We start from the raw sequence: 18,606 nt of genomic DNA, 5'->3' as shown, positions 1-18,606 counted from the left end.
ACCCCGCCTTTACCACATTCTCTGGCAATGCATTCCAGAGTTTAATTATATATGTTGAGTGAAGAAATATTTTCTTCAATTCGTATTAAATTTACTACTTTGTAACTTCATCGCATGCCCCCTAGCCTACCTGTTCCACTCCACTCATTATTTTATAGACCTCTATCATATCTCCCCCTCAGCTGTCTTTTCTCCAAGCTGAAGAGCCCTAGATGCTTCAGCCTTTCCTCACAGGGAAGTCGTCCCATCCCTTTATCATTTTCGTCGCCCTTCTCTGTACCTTTTCTAATTCCACTATATCTTTTTTGAGATGCGGCGACCAAAATTGAACACAATATTCGAGGTGCAGTCGCACCATGGACCGATACACAGGCACTATAATGTTCTCACTTTTCCATTCCTTTCCTAATAATACCTAATATTATATTTGCTTTCTTAGCCGCTGCAGCACACTCAGTAGGTTTCAATGTATCATCAACAAGGACGCCGAGATCCCTTTCTTGGTCAGTGACTCCTAACGTGGATTCTTGCATTATGTAGCTATAGCTCGGGTTCCTCTTTCCAACATGCATCACTTTGCACTTGCTCGCATTAAACGTCATCTGCCATTTAGACGCCCAGTCTCCTAGTCTCGTAAGGTCCTCTTGTAATTTTTCACAATCCAGTCACAACTTAACAACTTTGTATAACTTTGTGTCGTCAGCAAATTTAATTACCTCACTAGTTACTCCCATCTCTAGATCATTTATAAATACGTTAAAAAGCAGCGGTCCCAGCACAGACCCCTGGGGAAACCCACTATCTACCCTTCTCCATTAAGAATACTGACCATTTAACCCTACTCTCTTTGAGCAGGGACTGTCTTTCTTCTATGTTTGTGCAGTGCTGCGTACGCCTTGTAGCGCTATAGAAATGCTAAATAGTAGTAGTACTCTCTGTTTTCTATCCTTTAACCAGGTTTTAATCCACAATAGGTCACTACCTCCTATCCCATGACTCCCCAGTTTCTTCTGGAGTCTTTCATGACATAGTTTGTCAAATTTGAAAATCCAGATACACAATATCAACCAGCTTGCCTTTATCCACATGTTTGTTCACCCCTTCAAAGAAATGTAATAGATTGGTTAGACAAGATTTCCCTTCACTAAATCCATCATTAATCCATGCTTTTGAATATGCTCTATAATTTTGCTCTTTATAATAGTCTCTACCATTTTGCCCGGCACCGACGTCAAGCTCACCTTTTTAACCATGACAGTTTGATCTTCCTTCCTCCTTTTTTAATACACGGAATATATTTGGCCTAGGCTTCCAGGATGGTATTTTTTGAACATCATCCATGCCTGATGTAAATTTTTGACCCTCACAGCCGTTCTTCTAAGTATTTTTTTCACCGTGCTTCTCATTTCATCACAGTTTCCTTTTTGAAAGTTAAACGCTATCGTATTGGATTTCCTGTGTACACTTACTCCAAAGCTAATAAGAAATCTAATCATATTATGATCACTGTTATTAAGCAGCCCCATCACCATTACCTCCCGCATCAGATCATGTGCTCCACTAAGGACTAGGTCCAGAACGTTTCCTTCTCTTGTCGGCTCCTGTACCAGCTGCTCCATAAAGCAGTCCTTGATTTCGTCAAGGAATTTTACTTCCCTAACATGCCCTGATGTTACATTTACCCAGTCAATATCGGGGTAATTGAAATCACCCGTTATCGTGTTGCCCAGTTTGTTAGCTGCTTCTCCGACAGGTATTTTTGAAGAGAAATTTTGTTAATCAGCTGTATGAGAAGAAGATTGAAAGGGATTGTGCTGGTCTCCTTTATAGCAAGGAGCCTCCTATTAAAATGACTTTATCCTAATCTTGATCTTTGTTGCATGGAACCCCATCTATGGCATTAGGTTAGTGCAGGTATTCCTGGCCCAGAGATTCTGGACGCTGAGGTTGTTTGCACCAAATATTCCTATTCAACATCTCTGCACCTGACAGGATCTGCACTGAGGCTTTGGCACTCAGTGGTCTGACCTGTGTTATTAGTGTTGACATCATGATGTAGTGTCAAGGTTTTGGCAATTCCTTTGTCTTGCAGGCCACTGCGTTTAGGAAACATATCCTACTTTCTTTACAGCAACATGGAATACCACATGGAAAAAAACCCCCATTCTTTTCTTTAAAGGATTCTTGTACTGACTGCTAAATGATCTTTAGCTCCTCAATAATATCCTTCCATAAGTGCAGCATTTTTCTTCATCATACAGTGGACTGAAATAAAGGAGGCAAATGACATGGCTCATTTCAAAGCTCATTTTTCTGTCAGGTAGGACAACTTTTAAAATCTAGTTTTGCCTTTGGTGCCAAAAAAACAGGGCAGCTAAGCTGCAGTCAATGACACATGAATAAAAGCAAAAATGAATACTAATAATAAAATTAAAGGAATTGGTTTGTTTTTTCTTTTGGGGAGGGGAGTTATATACACATAGGGAAAGACAAAAAAAGAGAAAATTACTATCAGGAGTGAGAAAGTTATAAAATACATCTATTAGTAGAGTAGATAAGAAAAAAAAAAAGCAGAAGTACCTTTTGCAGGAGTGCAATGTGCAGGAAGGGATGCTCATACTCAGAAGGTTTCTTCTAGTAGTTTCTGAGTACAGAGAACTACTCTGCCCCAGTGCTGTCAGATGAAATCACCCACTGTTGTGGTTGAATCATCCTGCTTGCTGGCAAATAATCAAACAGATTAAACCCAGCAACCGTCTCAGAGCTGCAATACATTTTCCAAATATTCTTTTGTATTGGTAATTTTCAATCACCTGCAGCAAGAAGCACATGCAGAACAACCACACTGGAAAACAAACAAGTAAGCAGTGACAAGCGTCCTTGCAAAAGTCTGCAAAACAGCAAGCTGGCATGCTCAAGCAACTTCTTCATCCTTTATTTCCAAGAGCCAAGCTAGCTGCTGAGAAAACCCAAGCACTTTCGATTCCATGCAAAACAAGTCTCTGTTCAACTGCAAATCAGTAGCATAGTAATTTCTTTACTAAGTGGTTTCTCGGTGCAAACGTGCTGCTTTTCCGTACTGCTTTTCCACCTCGGTTTAATGCCTTTATTCAAACAACCACCTTTCTAAAGCTGTGTACGGTGTAGAACTACTAAGCCAGACAATACATTACAGCTTTAGGTGGGTTCTCTATCAAAGGAATGTGGTGGTGACAAAAATGTTTAGACCTTAGTGGGATCTGTTGCACAACAAAGTGTTGTTCCAACTGAAAAAAAGCTTACTAGGAACGGGCAGCCAAAAATTACATCATATTATTTCCAGGAATGCTCATTTTGTTTATTTTCTTTTCTAGGTTTTTTTTTTTGTACCAAGACATATGTTGTCATGAGTGTGCACTCTTCGCTAATAATGTGCACTTTTCCCAAATGGTGCACCCTCTGTGCAAAGAGTACACACTATTATCAGCAAATTAAAAAAAAAAAAAAACAAACACAAAATGTAATTTTTTTCTGCTCACTTTCATTTCCTAATGACATTTACCCCTGGATTCTATATAGAGCAACCGAAATTGCATGCACAAATCCAGCCATATTCTGGATTTGCGAACACAATTTAATTACTTAACAAGCCAATCAGCGCCAATAATTGCCTAACATTTTAGACAGCCACAGTTACACCAGTCACAGAGCTGGCTTAAGTGCAGGCACCCAAATGTAGCAGGGACATGTGCAACATACAGTATTCTTCAAGTTACACATTTAACTAGGAGCCCCACCCATGTCCTGTCCATGTTCCGCTCATGTGTACGCCCCTTGAAAATGTGCATTATATAAAATTACGCAAGTAGGCACCCTGCTCTCACATTTATAGTTCTGGGTCAGAAGTTTCTTTTGAATAGTTGCTGACCTTTATTTTCCTAACCTATATGGGATGGGTAAGAGGAATGCTAAAGCTGTTACTGTCTCTGCAATGGGGGGGGGGCTATGGATTGTCATGCGATTCCCTCTGCTGCCCCTACAACCGCAAGTGGGAGTGTAGGAGCAGTCTCCCCGAGTAAGCTTTATGCTACACTGAGCTCTGGTGGCCCTTCTCCCCTGCCGCAATCAATAGCCTACAAGGAGGCACCATCTGGATGAATCACAGTGAGAAGTGTGCCTGCAACCAGGAACAAATGGCAGGAGCAGGATCATTTGTCTTCATCTATGGATGGAGCTCTTTTGGCAGCAACTGCATAGCAGGATCTTGTACAGACCATCCTGGGAGAGCATCAGCATAGGTTGGGACTTTATTTCATTTATTTATTCATTCTTATATCTTACTTTATCTGAAAACTGGTTTTGGTTCAATGTGGCTTACATTAACATACGCAGATTACAATTGCATTATGCAGTTACATGAACTATAACAAACATCAGGTAATGATTGCATTAGTTAGATTTTCAGTTCTTTCCGAAAATACAGATACATTTATAATACTTCTTATTTCCATGGGAATTGAATTCCACCATTTTGAACCCAAATAACTGAATCCAGCAGAATACACAGACTTATAGACTATATTTTTGCAATTAGAGAGATGAAGAAGTAAATAACCTCTAGTTCCTGGATTTGCATTTCCGGTTGATAATTCAACCAGGTCCAGCATGTAATCGGGTGACATTCCAAATAGTATTTTGAAAATTATAGTGTTAGTTTTGAAAATTAATCTTGCCCTAATTGGTAACCAACGTAGCATTACAAGCAGTGCAGTTACTCTTTCATATCTTGATATTCTGTATATCAAGTGGACTGCCATATTTTGAGCAATCTGTAATGATTTAAGTACATTACGAAATACTACGTTGCAATAGTCCAACTGAGATAGGACCAACAATTGTACTAACAGGCGGAATGATTGTTTGGAGAAGTAATCTCTAATCCTTTTCAGTTTCCATAGTGTTTTGAACATTTTTGTTGCAACTGCAGATGCCTGGTTTTCGAAAGATAAATGCTTATCGAAAATAATACCTACTATTTTTTTAGTTGTGTTTCAATTGGGTTTGTATATTGGTCAATTTTGAAATGCAAATAGGACGTAGGACTGTGCGAACTAGCCATGACCAGGAATTTAACCTTTAAAGCTTCAGCTCTGCTACCAAAAGACTTGCCCGAGGTTCAAATAGCTAAGAAAGAGTCCTTGAGTCCTTGGGGAGAAAGAAAGTTGCCCCGGAAGATCTTTGAAAATCTTTATTGAGAACAGAAGAATTTATTAAGACATCTGAGTTCTCTTGGCAGACTGACTGTGCTGAAATTGGAGGAGCAAGAGAACAAACTAAGAGAATCACAATGTTTGGGGAATTTAACATCCCATGTGACAACAACAGCCCATGGAATTGCTTTTAAGGACAAGTTTTTCATTACATCTAAAATTGGAGGCTATGGAGAATGTGTTATGGAATAAGAATATTATGTTGCTCAAATTTCCTAAGACTAATTTATTAGCACTGAATATTTTGTGGAACATGTATTTAAAGGACATATTGAAGATTTGTAAACCTAACAATATATTAGTGTACAAAATGTATTATCTACAAGTTGAGAAAAGAGAGGAGGAGGAGAGCAGGCTAGACGCCCATTACTTCAATTGACACTTTAGATCATACTGAATTTTGGAATCCTCTCATGATATCATCTTATTTATCTACTTTAAACAAGAATGTGCTTTGGCATAGTAAACCAAAGATCTTCATACATCCCAGTAATTTAGGGAAAAAGAAACGACAGACACCATTATTCACCTAGAGGATAAACTCAAGAGGCAAAATACCGAACTATACCCACACGAACACCTCCCTACCATCATCAAGTAACCCTTACTACTAAAAAATCATTACTTGGAAACATGGGCCTAGTAAATGCCAGATCTGCCAATAAAAAATTTCCTATGATCCATGATGTCATCAGTGAATACCACCTAGGCATCCTAGCTACATGATGCAAGGTTCTACATTAGGAGTCACCGACCAGGAAAGAGATCTAGGTATCATCATTGATGATACGTTGTAACCCTTTGCTCAGTGTGAGGAGGTGGCGGCTAAGAAAGCAAATAGAATGTTAGGTAGAAAAGGAATGGAAAACAAAAATGAGGATGCTATAATGCCTTTGTATTGATCCATGGTGCGACCGCACCTCAAATACTGTGTGCAATACTGGTCACCACATCTCAAAAAGATATAGAGGAATTAGAAAAGGTGCACAGAAGGGCGATGAAAATGATAAAGGGGATGGGACGACTTCCCTATGAGGAAAGGCTAAAGCGGCTAGGGCTTTTCAGCTTGGAGAAAAGGCAGCTGAGGCAATATATGATAGAGATCTATAAAATAATGAGTTATTTTAATTTAAAGAAAATATGTTGAATAACTGATTTATGGTGTGGCTTCGTTGACAAAGTGCTACCAAATAGTACTCCCAGATACTTCATTTCTCTGAGGACTGGAATTTCAATACGTTGAAAAATCAAAAAGTCAGGAAAATGTACTGAATTAGAGCCTGAGAAAAGTACCTGGGTATTAGCTGCATTTAATTTAAGCTTATTTGCTGACAACCTGGACTTAATTGTGATTAAACACAATCTTAGGAATGCAAAAGTCACTGATGGTACTGCTTTAGTTGGAAAATAAAATTGAATGTCGTCAGCATATAAACGATAGTTAAGGCCCAAAAACTTAAGATCTTACAGAGCATGGCAATATATATAGTCACGCTACCGATTCTCGGTTCGGGAAATGAGAGGAAGCCCATTCAATTCCTATTGACTTCCTCTTATTTGCCGTGCGGGGATAGCTAACGTGGCTTTGTAAAAGAAGCCCAAAGTGAAGAGGTACTCCACAATAAATAACAGACCAGTGAGAACATAGAGAACCTAATCTAACTTGAAACTGATGGCCTTGTAAGAAAAAGGTTAACCATTTTAATACTTGACCTGAAATTCTAAAAGCTAACTTCTCTAACAAAAGCTGATAACAGTGTCAGATGAAAAAGTATCAGGTAGAGGTCCTGTTCCATTCACAAGTATGGGAGAGAAAATAAACACAAAAATGCTCTTTAAATGTAACAAGGTTCTTCAGTGGCCTGCTCTGACAGGGCCACAGCATACATTAGACTAATTTATTTATATTTACAGTAACTTGATATACTGCCTTAACGCCTAGGCGGTTTATTGTTTACTGGGTTTTTGCTAAATCACCTTTCAGTCAAAATCAAAGCAGTGCAAGATCTTACTATAGACAGAAAGTCCAAATGTCCCCCCAGAATTACTAAAACTTTAGTTAAGATTCAGGACTTTAAATCTAGTTTGGGCTCAGTGGACCCTTGGCGTATTTTTCATCTCAAAGAGAAAGAGTTTACTTTCTTTTCTCTACCACATGATAGTTACTCTAGAATTATTTTTTAATCTCTTCATCATTACTACCTAATATAAGTAATACTGAAATACTTAGTAAAGCTCTTCCTGATCATTCACCTATATCTCTTAACCTTAGATAATATAATCCATACCCATCAAAAGCCACCTTAGAGCAGGGACGTAGCCACGGGTGGGCCTGGGTGGGCCCAGGCCCACCCAGTTTTGGTTCAGGCCCACCCAGCAGTGGAGGCAGCGGAGCGGAGGGAGCAGGCTGAGCTCCGATCCCGCATCTGCCTCCCTCTCTCTCACGGCAGCATAGGCGCCCCGTATAAGAGGCTTGGGGAGGCTGGACATGGTGGAAGAAGGGGAGAGGAGGGTTGCTGGACATGGTGGAAGAAGGGGAGAGGAGGGTTGCTGGATATGGTGGAAGAAGGGGAGAGGAGAGGGCAGGGGAGAGGAGGGTTGCTGGTTGGAGGGAAGGGGAGAGGAGGGTTGCTGGACATGGTGGAAGAAGGGGAGAGGAGAGGGCAGGGGAGAGGAGGGTTGTTGGTTGGAGGGAAGGGGAGAGGAGGGTTGCTGGACATGGTGGAAGAAGGGGAGAGGAGAGGGCAGGGGAGAGGAGGGTTGCTGGATGGAGGGAAGGGGAGAGGAGGTTTGCTGGACATGGTGGAAGAAGGGGAGAGGGCAGGGGAGAGGAGAGTTGCTGGACATGGGTGGATGGAGGGGAGGGTAGTGGGGAGAGGAGGGTTGCTGGACATGGAGGGGGAGGGAGGAGTGAGGAAGGAGATGAGATAACAGAAAAGGAAGAGAGTAGAAAAACTGCACATGGATGAAGAAAATAGGCAAAAGCTGGATCCACTGGACAGTCAAGTTTGCGGAGGACCCAGCCTTTACATACGGATGTAGGACAAGAAATGAAGAAGAAAGGCGGAAAGTAAACAAATAAATGGAAAGGAAGCCCTGGAAACGGAGTTAAGAAGGACAGATAGCAGCAGAATCGGATACTGGGCCAGCACAATCAGAAAAACAAAGTCACCACTTTGAGAATTAGGTGTTCAACATTAAAAGTTTATTTACTTATTTATGACATTTTATCCCACATTAAACATGAATTAGGATGTTTTGTGGCTCTACATGAGAATTGTGATATTATGATCCCTTGTTTCATATTGTTGACGGTCTGCATTTTTCGTTTGGGTGGTATATTGGTGTATTAGGTTCTGCCCAGTCTAATATTTATGGTACAGTAAGGTTCTGAGTGTGTTTTTGCACAAAGTTGTGCATAGTGTTTTGCAGTTGAGCGATTGTGGTTAGTATATGCTTTGAGCAACCACTTTATTCTTTGACATATGATACATAGCTAATATCTAAATTTAATAAAAGGTATTAATTGTGACATTTATTTTTTTTTTTTCTGTGTGTGATCAGACAATTATGGATTTAAGCTCCACCCCTGGCCCCACCCCTAACCACGCCCCCTTTAACCTCCCCAAACAGTTGGGCCACCGACCGCCTATGCACGGCAGCGCTTCCCAAACGCTGCCCACCGCCGCCACGATCGCAGGATTTACCTCCCTCCGTCTCAGCACTCAGCAGCAGCGGTAGCGAATCATACACGCTGCCTCCTTCTAACCCGGAAGCGGCAGAGGAGACGCTTCCGGGTTAGAAGGAGGCAGCGTGTATGATTCGCTACCGCTGCTGCTGAGTGCTGGGACGGAGCGAGGTAGATCCTGCGATCGTGGCGGTGGTGAGCAGCATTTGGGAAGCGCTGCCGTGAGAGTGAGGGAGGCAGATGCGGGAATGGAGCTCAGCCTGCACTGTAGATTTTTTTTTTTTGGGGGGGGGGGGAGAAGAGGGCTCCTGGCAGGCAGGTAGAATCGCAGGACATGGATGGGAGCGGGAGGGGCGAGAGGAGAATCGCTGATGGCTGGAGGGAGGGGACAGGGGTGAAAAGAGAATTGCTGGGTAGGGTATAGATGGATAGAGGGGGGCAGGGGCAAGAACAGAATTGCTGGGTATGGCTGGATAGGGGCAGGGCAGAGAGGAGAATTGCTGGGTATGGATGGATAGAGGGGGGCAGGGGAGAGAAAAGAATTGCTAGGTATGGATGGCTGGAGGGGAGAGGAGAGTTGCTGGACATGCATGGATGGAGGGGAGGAAAGAGGAGATAGGAAGGTTGCTGGACATGGGTGTATGAAGGGGAGGGCAGGGGAGAGGAGGGTTGCTGGACATGGATGGAGGGAAGGACAGGGGAGAGGAGGGTTGCTGGACATGGATGGAGGGGATGGAAGAATGAGGAAGGAGATGAGATGAGGGAAAAGGAAGAGAGGAGAAAAACTGCACATGGATGAAGAAAATAGGCAGAAGCTGGATCCACTAGACAGTCAAGTCTGCAGAGGACCCAGCTTTTACTTATGGATATAGAGCAAGAAATGAAGAAGAAAGGAGGAAAGTAAAGAAATAAATGGAAAGGAAGCCCTGGAAACGGAGTTAAGAGGACAGATAGCAGCAGAATCGGATACTGGGCCAGAATGATCAGAAAAACAGTCACCAGACAACAAAGGTAGAAAAAAATCATTTTATTTTCATTATAGTGTTTGGAATATGTCCACTTTGAGAATCAGGTGCTCAACATTAAAAGTTTATATTTATTTACTTATTTATGGCATTTTATCCCACATTAAACATGAACTAAATTGGAACCTGGGATCATTTAATTTTTTTTTCCTGGAGACAGTAATGCATTGCCCCCCCCCCCCCCAGGCTCTCTCCCCGGCTATAGCCAGCTCTGCAATTTTGAGGGGAGGTGCACAGGTGGATGGGGGGGGTGCAGAGGTGGACCGGGGAGAGAGCCTGTTAAACATTTACCAGCACACCACTGTCTAGTGCCCACCCATCCAACCTGTTGGCCCACCCAAAAATTGACTTCTGGCTACGCCACTGCCTTAGAAATTTAACTCTATATTGTTACAGGATACAGTTTTCATTCAATTCATTAAATCAAAATTAATGGAATTTTTTCAATTTAATCCTATAGAGGATAATAAAGCCCATTTATGGTGGGATGCTCTTAAAGCCAATATTAGAGGACATATTATTAGTTATACTGCTATGAAAAATCGCGAACATAAAAAAGAAATGGCAGACAAGCTCACTAAAATTAAAATAATGGAAAACTTTCTGGTTGATAATGACCCTGCTACTCTCTTAAGCCTGAAAACATTGAAATATGACTTCAATACAGTCCTCCCTAATGAGGCTCTTGAACTAATTCATCTTCAAAAATCTATTATATGTGCAGAAAGTAATAAAGCAAGTCACCTTCTTGCCTAATATCTCAAAGCAAGAATGAATAGGACTAGAGTCTCTCAAATCATTGATTCCACTGATTTGGTTCATACCTCTGATATCGCTATTGCCCAACAATTTCAAATATACTATAACAAATTATATAATTCTGAAATTCAATTTTCTGCTGACTCCTTTAATCGGTTTGTAAGCCTTCTCCAAAGTCCACTCGTTACTTCATCTCAAAATGCTACTCTAGATCAACCTTTTTCTACTAAGGAGCTAATGGAGGCTATTCAATCTCTTTCCAAAGGAAAATCACCAGGGAATAATAGATTTACTGTTGAATTTTACCAAATGTTTGCAGATATATTGTCCCCTAAGTTGAATATCATATATAATTCTCTATTATCTCACGACAATCAAACTGGTTCTTTTTATCAATCCACAATTATTGTCATTCCTAAGCCAGATAGAGACCCATCTAAAGTGGAAAACTATCGTCCCATCTCTTTAATTAACATAGATAATAAAATATATGCAAACGTATTGGCCTTACGCTTGCAAAATATCATTCCAGATGTAATTCAGAGACCAAAATGGATTTACTCTAAATAGATTAGCTAATAATTCTAGACTCTTCTGGAATATCCTTGCATATGTTGAAAATCTTCAGGACTCGTATGTTGCAGTGTCACTTGATGCTGAGAAAGCCTTCGATAGAATTGAATGGCCTTATCTCTTTCAAGTTCTACACTGGTTTAACTTTAGCCCTCTTTTATTAAAATGGTAAAAAAGTTTTATATAACAATCCTTTAGCTTCAATTGCTGTAAATGGAATTAACTCTCAATTCTTTAATCTTAGAAGAGGCACTAAGCAAGGTTGCCCATTATCACCACTCCTTTTTAACATTGCCTTAGAACCACTGGCCATAGCTAATAGAAATAACTCCAATATCTCTGGAATATCTTTAGGTGGTGGTGTTTAAACTCTCCATATATGCTGATGACATATTATTGTACACGACACCAAATTCTCTTAGTACTTTATAAGAAGTAATACGCTCTTTTTCACCTTTATCTGGCTACAAAATTAACTGGTCCAAGTCAGCTGTAATGCCTTTGAACTAATCTGTACATAAGCATCAGATATCACACTTACTGTTCTCTTGGGAACCTAATAAAAATAAATACCTTGGCATATGGTATTCAAATTCAGTTGGCAAGTCTATGTCTCTCATTAAGGATTATGTAATATCCTTAACTTCTTCAATCAAAAAATTCATGGTCCCCCCTTTACTTCACATGGTGGGAAAGGACAGAAGCCATAAAGATGATTTTAGCTCTAAGTTAAATTACATACTAAGTATGACTCCCCTTCCTTTCCCAAACTCATTATATAAAAAGATTGCCTCTCTATTAAATACATTTCCTTGGAAACAGAAACCTCCTCATATTGCTCTCAAAAAACTTAAATTACCTAAAGATAAAGGTGGTCTTAACATTCCTGATTTTAGAAAATATCATATGGCTTTTAGACTTGCACAGTCTCTAATGTGGTTTCAAAGAGATTTCTCTCAACTCACGCCTAGATGGAATATATTTGAAGCATCACTGGTTCAACCCTGCCCTTTATATCTTCTCCCATATATGGATTCATATCCCTATGCAAAACATCTTAGATTAAGCCTCTGCCTCTACCATTCGTGAATTTAAATCTGGCCTTAATATCAAAAATGTATATTTAGAAGATATTTCTCGTTGGTATAATCCTAGATTTGACTCCACTTTGTTAACTTGTCAAGAATCTGAATGGAAAAAGAAAGGTATACGGTCATTATCTCATTTTTATTTGTCTGGTGATCTACTGTCTCCAGATGCTTTATATTTATTGCATAATATCTCTTTAATAGATTTGCATGCCTGGAAAGATATTTCTAAATATATTTATTTGCTATAAGTCTCCAATTCTCTCTCAGCTTCTCCCTCTGAGTTCATCTCCATGTGTCAAAGTATTATCGCAGGTCGTAAGAAAGCCTCTTTATTATACAAAAAACTTCAAGAATTGAATATTGACACTGTAGCTCCAATAAAATTATCATGGGAGCAAGATCTGTACTTTACCCCATGTGACTTTGACTGGACTATTTTCTAGTCTAAATCCATATGTCCTACAAAATCAGCAGCGATAACCCAATCTTCTTTCTTCATAATGCATCAAGGCTACTGGACTCCTGCTCACCTGGCAAAGATTACCAAGAAAGTCACCTCCTCAGTCTTTGCTGGTCTTGCCATGATAATAATGGTACAGCACATATGATTTTCTATTGTAAAAATGTTAGAGCATATTGGAATCTAATTTGGTCTCGCATGCTTATTTTTCACTTCCCTGTGAATATAGCAATTACATATGAAATTGTAATTTTACGAGCATCTCATCCTGACATCGTTCTCTCTGATCTAGATCAGAAATTGTTTAATATATTGTTAGCTGTTGCTTCCCATCTTATTGTCACTAATTGGAAAATTAATTCAAAACTATGTTTTAACGAATGGCGGAGTTATATATGTGTAATAAGGAAATATGAAACTCCCCTAGCCCACAAACACCTCAATGCTAATTCAATTTTAAAAATTTGGGCTCGTTTAGACTCCTTTTGTCTAGATTCTTGAAATTAATAGCTAGATATTTATATCCATAGTGCTTATTGGAAAATGTTTTAAGGCGTAATGACCATGAGGCATATTTTCAAAGCACTTTGGGAGGCTAAGTTCCATAGGTTTCTATGGAACTTTGGGAGGCTAAGTGCTTTGAAAATGAGCTTGCATATGTACTATTATTTCTAGTGAAGCCATTGTTAACCCTTTTTACTTTGTTGTTCATTCTATTTGTATAAATAAAATGCTTTCAATAAAAAGAAGAAAGAAAAAAATCAAAGCAGTGTTCAGTCTAACAATGGAAAAGGAAAGGAACTACAATATTTAAAAGCAAAGCGGAACAAACAGAGAAGAAGCATAACAACAGACAAGGCTACTGGTCTCCTGGCCTAGTACAGGCTGGAAATGCCAAAACAAATGAGTGAGCTTACAACGCTACTTTACTACTACTACTATTTAGCATTTTTATAGCGCTACAAAGCGCACTTTAAAAACTTAGGGAATGAGCACTCTGTGCTGGGAGAGAGTTCCAAAATGCAGAATGATGAGTAGACCAAAAATGAGAGCATTGTCCGGGGGGGGGGGGGGGGGGGGGTAGAGAGACGCAATTCTCGTAGGCCGAACGAGGAGCCCAAGAGAGCCGATAGAGGCAAATCAGAGGAGAGAGATAAACATAGCACTTTACTTATCTCTGACCTGGTTCTCCCCAAGCTACCAACATACAGTGGTGGAAATAAGTATTTGATCCCTTGCTGATTTTGTAAGTTTGCCCACTGACAAAGACATGAGCAGCCCATAATTGAAGGGTAGGTTATTGGTAACAGTGAGAGATAGCACATCACAAATTAAATCCGGAAAATCACATTGTGGAAAGTATATGAATTTATTTGCATTCTGCAGAGGGAAATAAGTATTTGATCCCCCACCAACCAGTAAGAGATCTGGCCCCTACAGACCAGGTAGATGCTCCAAATCAACTCGTTACCTGCATGACAGACAGCTGTCGGCAATGGTCACCTGTATGAAAGACACCTGTCCACAGACTCAGTGAATCAGTCAGACTCTAACCTCTACAAAATGGCCAAGAGCAAGGAGCTGTCTAAGGATGTCAGGGACAAGATCATACACCTGCACAAGGCTGGAATGGGCTACAAAACCATCAGTAAGACGCTGGGCGAGAAGGAGACAACTGTTGGTGCCATAGTAAGAAAATGGAAGAAGTACAAAATGACTGTCAATCGACAAAGATCTGGGGCTCCACGCAAAATCTCACCTCGTGGGGTATCCTTGATCATGAGGAAGGTTAGAAATCAGCCTACAACTACAAGGGGGGAACTTGTCAATGATCTCAAGGCAGCTGGGACCACTGTCACCACGAAAACCATTGGTAACACATTACGACATAACGGATTGCAATCCTGCAGTGCCCGCAAGGTCCCCCTGCTCCGGAAGGCACATGTGACGGCCCGTCTGAAGTTTGCCAGTGAACACCTGGATGATGCCGAGAGTGATTGGGAGAAGGTGCTGTGGTCAGATGAGACAAAAATTGAGCTCTTTGGCATGAACTCAACTCGCCGTGTTTGGAGGAAGAGAAATGCTGCCTATGACCCAAAGAACACCGTCCCCCCACTGTCAAGCATGGAGGTGGAAATGTTATGTTTTGGGGGTGTTTCTCTGCTAAGGGCACAGGACTACTTCACCGCATCAATGGGAGAATGGATGGGGCCATGTACCGTACAATTCTGAGTGACAACCTCCTTCCCTCCGCCAGGGCCTTAAAAATGGGTCGTGGCTGGGTCTTCCAGCACGACAATGACCCAAAACATACAGCCAAGGCAACAAAGGAGTGGCTCAGGAAGAAGCACATTAGGGTCATGGAGTGGCCTAGCCAGTCACCAGACCTTAATCCCATTGAAAACTTATGGAGGGAGCTGAAGCTGCGAGTTGCCAAGCGACAGCCCAGAACTCTTAATGATTTAGAGATGATCTGCAAAGAGGAGTGGACCAAAATTCCTCCTGACATGTGTGCAAACCTCATCATCAACTACAGAAGACGTCTGACCACTGTGCTTGCCAACAAGGGTTTTGCCACCAAGTATTAGGTATTGTTTGCCAGAGGGATTAAATACTTATTTCCCTCTGCAGAATGCAAATAAATTCATATACTTTCCACAATGTGATTTTCCGGATTTAATTTGTGATGTGCTATCTCTCACTGTTACCAATAACCTACCCTTCAATTATGGGCTGCTCATGTCTTTGTCAGTGGGCAAACTTACAAAATCAGCAAGGGATCAAATACTTATTTCCACCACTGTAGTCTCTAGACTTTACTTGGGTTAAAATCCAAAGTTGCAAAGTTCCAAGTTGAACCTGGTCTACCTGACTGTAGCAGCTGCCATTTATATGTGGGTGGTGGTGGCAAATGCAGTTGATGTCACTGCTTCCCTCTGGGCCTCCTTAACCTAGATGTGCCCCAGGCGTTTACATTTCCAGGACCATGCCCTCCTGGCTCCACCCCTCCTGTATCGCTTTTCCAGGGCCGGTCTTAGGCAGAGGCGACTGAGGCAGCCGCATAGGGCCCCGCGCCTAAGGGGGCCCCGCGTGGCACGCCTCAATTCTGCCTCGTACCTCCGCTCCCGCTCGCCTCGGATGACCCGGCGGACTGCATCATGATCAGTCATGAACGAATGATGATCCCATTCCCGCGGTTCGGCCGCTCCGCTCCAACTCCAAGCCTCCCGCCACCACCGGCATGGCGCCCATCCCTGGCTTGGGCCCGCTGTCTGAGCCCGCCGTCAGCTGCTCCCGAGTCCCCGGACCCTGGCATCGTGCGACAGTAAACTTTGCTGCAACGGCCCCGCCCCTGATGGCGACAGCCAGTGGCAGCACGACGGCTCACCTTCTCCAGGCTCTAGCAGCTTTTCACTTCCCGCTCAATGTCCCACCTTCTGCATGTATTTCCTGTTTCTGTGAGGGCGGGAGTCACTGAGCGGGAAAAGCTGGAGCCTGGTCTGAGGTGGTGAGCCATTGTCGCTGACTGTGGTGCGAGAGCCTGCAAGGGAGAGCTGAGCGCGTGCAGGCTCCTCATGGTCTGGAGCCGAACGAGGCAGGCAGCGAGCAAAGCAACAGACAGGGCTGCTGCCTACAACAGTTGTGCCATAAGCCAATCCATTAAGGCAGGTGAGGTGCGTGTGTGTGTGTGTCTCTCTCCTATTCCGGACCGAAGGCCCTTCAGAATGGCAAATAGGTTTTTCTGGATGAGAACCTGTGCTGCAGGGCACCACGGGAGCTGGTTTATACACTAGCATCAAATCCACAATGACTCCATCCAATTTTACAGACTGAGTGACATCAGCCAGTTCCACACCAAAGTCTTGAACTTACACCCAAGAACTCCAATTCTAAAACAAAATACTTATTAAATTATTTATGAATTTAATGTGTGGTTGGCAAGGTTTTATGAGCTGACTGTAGAATATTTTCACAAATGCTACAGCATACAGGTCCTGTGGCCATTTTTTATTTCTTCTATTTTCTCTTCCTTGCATCACTGGTTTGATGCACATGTGATCATATGAATGGCTCCAGTTGAGTTACTGTATGTATTACCAGTATTGCTCATGGTATCTCTGCTGCCAGTAGTCTGTGTTGCACATTTCTGTCTGTCCTAGATATGAATAGAATCTATTGAGAGATGATGGGCTTCCTGTTTCTCCAACAAGTAACAAGTTAAGAAGTGACAAAATGGTGCATTTACCATTTCCCCTCCCTTCATTTGCAAAACTCATCTGTCTGTTTACGGACTGAGGGTGAAAAGACATGATAAAATGTGTCATAGTAGGGTGGCAGAGACATATCAATGGGACGGAGCTAGGGTGGGGCGGGGATAGGATGGGGCCCCACCAAATTGGTCTGCACAGGGCCCCGCACTTGCTAAGACCGGCCCTGCGCTTTTCTCTTGGGTGGGACTATGGGTTTTAAGGTGGATTTGACACTGTGAGGGAGTATCATTAAGAGGAAGTGGCAGCATCCTATAGACTCCCTCACACTCTGGCTTGTACAAACTTGGCATAGTACAATTTGTTACTGCTGATGTTTTTCAGTGCTGGTGGCAGGAGCCAGATGGTTTTGGGACTGGCAAAATATAATAGGGCATTCAGCATTAGAACAGCATACACAGGTAGCAAAAAACAAAATCAGACACTATTTCCATTCTGTAATTTTACCTCACCAATATGTCCTCCTCTCCCCCACAGTCATCAGTGGCTAGAGGGAAAGGGAAGGTACTGTTCAGACATTAGATCATACAAAAAAGTCTGTCAATAAAAGAAAACATGAAAAACTGTTGTGCTGTAAATACAAAATCTGTGACAACCCCGAATAATTAAGTTTCTTACCAGTGGGAATCATGGTGTCATCCACAGGTAAATAGGCCTCAGCTGCAATACAGACTTGGTGATCATATATGTCCTTTGATGCCTAACAAAAGGACAATAATAAATATTTTATGCATATCTGTAATGATTCTGGAAATCCTGATACCATCAAAAATGTAGTTATTCTTTTCATGTATTCAATTCAGTTAACAGCAAACCTAAGCAAAGTACCTCAAAACAACCAGAACATCATCAGCAAAATCATAAACGAAACAATCAACATATATACAGTATAAAATAATCAGAATACACATCAAATGTCATGTCACATAACATTCCCATACAAGTCCAGAATTTTAAACCATTACTTTATTATCCAGGAATGTAGCTGCTCTGTCAGTTCAGCTCTTTACCTTATATGAATTCTCACACAACCCCACACCCTGTAGATGGTGTTTAGGGAAGATAACGTTTATTTCCTTCAATCACTAGAATAAATGTCTTTTAAATCTGCTAGATCACCTCCGTCCTATCACCAGCTTACTCCTATCTCTGTGCAACCGCTGATACACTGCAGGAGCATGATTCTACCAGCAAGCATCTCACACTAAAAACAGGCAATTTTGACAACACACACACTATTTTCAACAACAGAATATATGCTGATGATATTCAATTCTTTTTCAAAATTGAAAATACTATGGTGGAATGTATTGAGCTGTTATGTCTATATTTGAGGACCATTAAACAATGGATGAGCTTGAATATGGCTAAGACTCAGGTTATACCAATGTCTAGTTTTCAGTTGGTGGATGCCCCAGATTCTTTTTGTATAGAGTTGAATTAGCTTTTAATAAGACAATTCACTTTTTAGATGTTATTATTGATCCTACCTT

General features: G+C 41.5%; 1 protein-coding gene and 1 pseudogene across 1 annotated transcript in view; both read right to left on the bottom strand.

Annotated features, from left to right (window-relative positions):
* The window catches only part of GALM (galactose mutarotase), a 105,450-nt gene that overhangs the window by 44,336 nt on the left and 42,508 nt on the right, over nt 1-18,606 (bottom strand). The window contains exon 4 of the mRNA XM_030196289.1: nt 17,732-17,813. Within this exon, the coding sequence (XP_030052149.1) occupies nt 17,732-17,813 (82 nt within the window). The remainder of the gene's footprint in view (nt 1-17,731; nt 17,814-18,606) is intronic.
* On the bottom strand, nt 8,993-9,062 carry LOC115467450 (annotated as a pseudogene).

The sequence above is a fragment of the Microcaecilia unicolor genome, chromosome 3 (assembly GCF_901765095.1).
Source record: "Microcaecilia unicolor chromosome 3, aMicUni1.1, whole genome shotgun sequence".
Lineage (NCBI taxonomy): Eukaryota > Metazoa > Chordata > Amphibia > Gymnophiona > Siphonopidae > Microcaecilia > Microcaecilia unicolor.
This window is presented reverse-complemented; position numbering and strand designations above follow the sequence as displayed.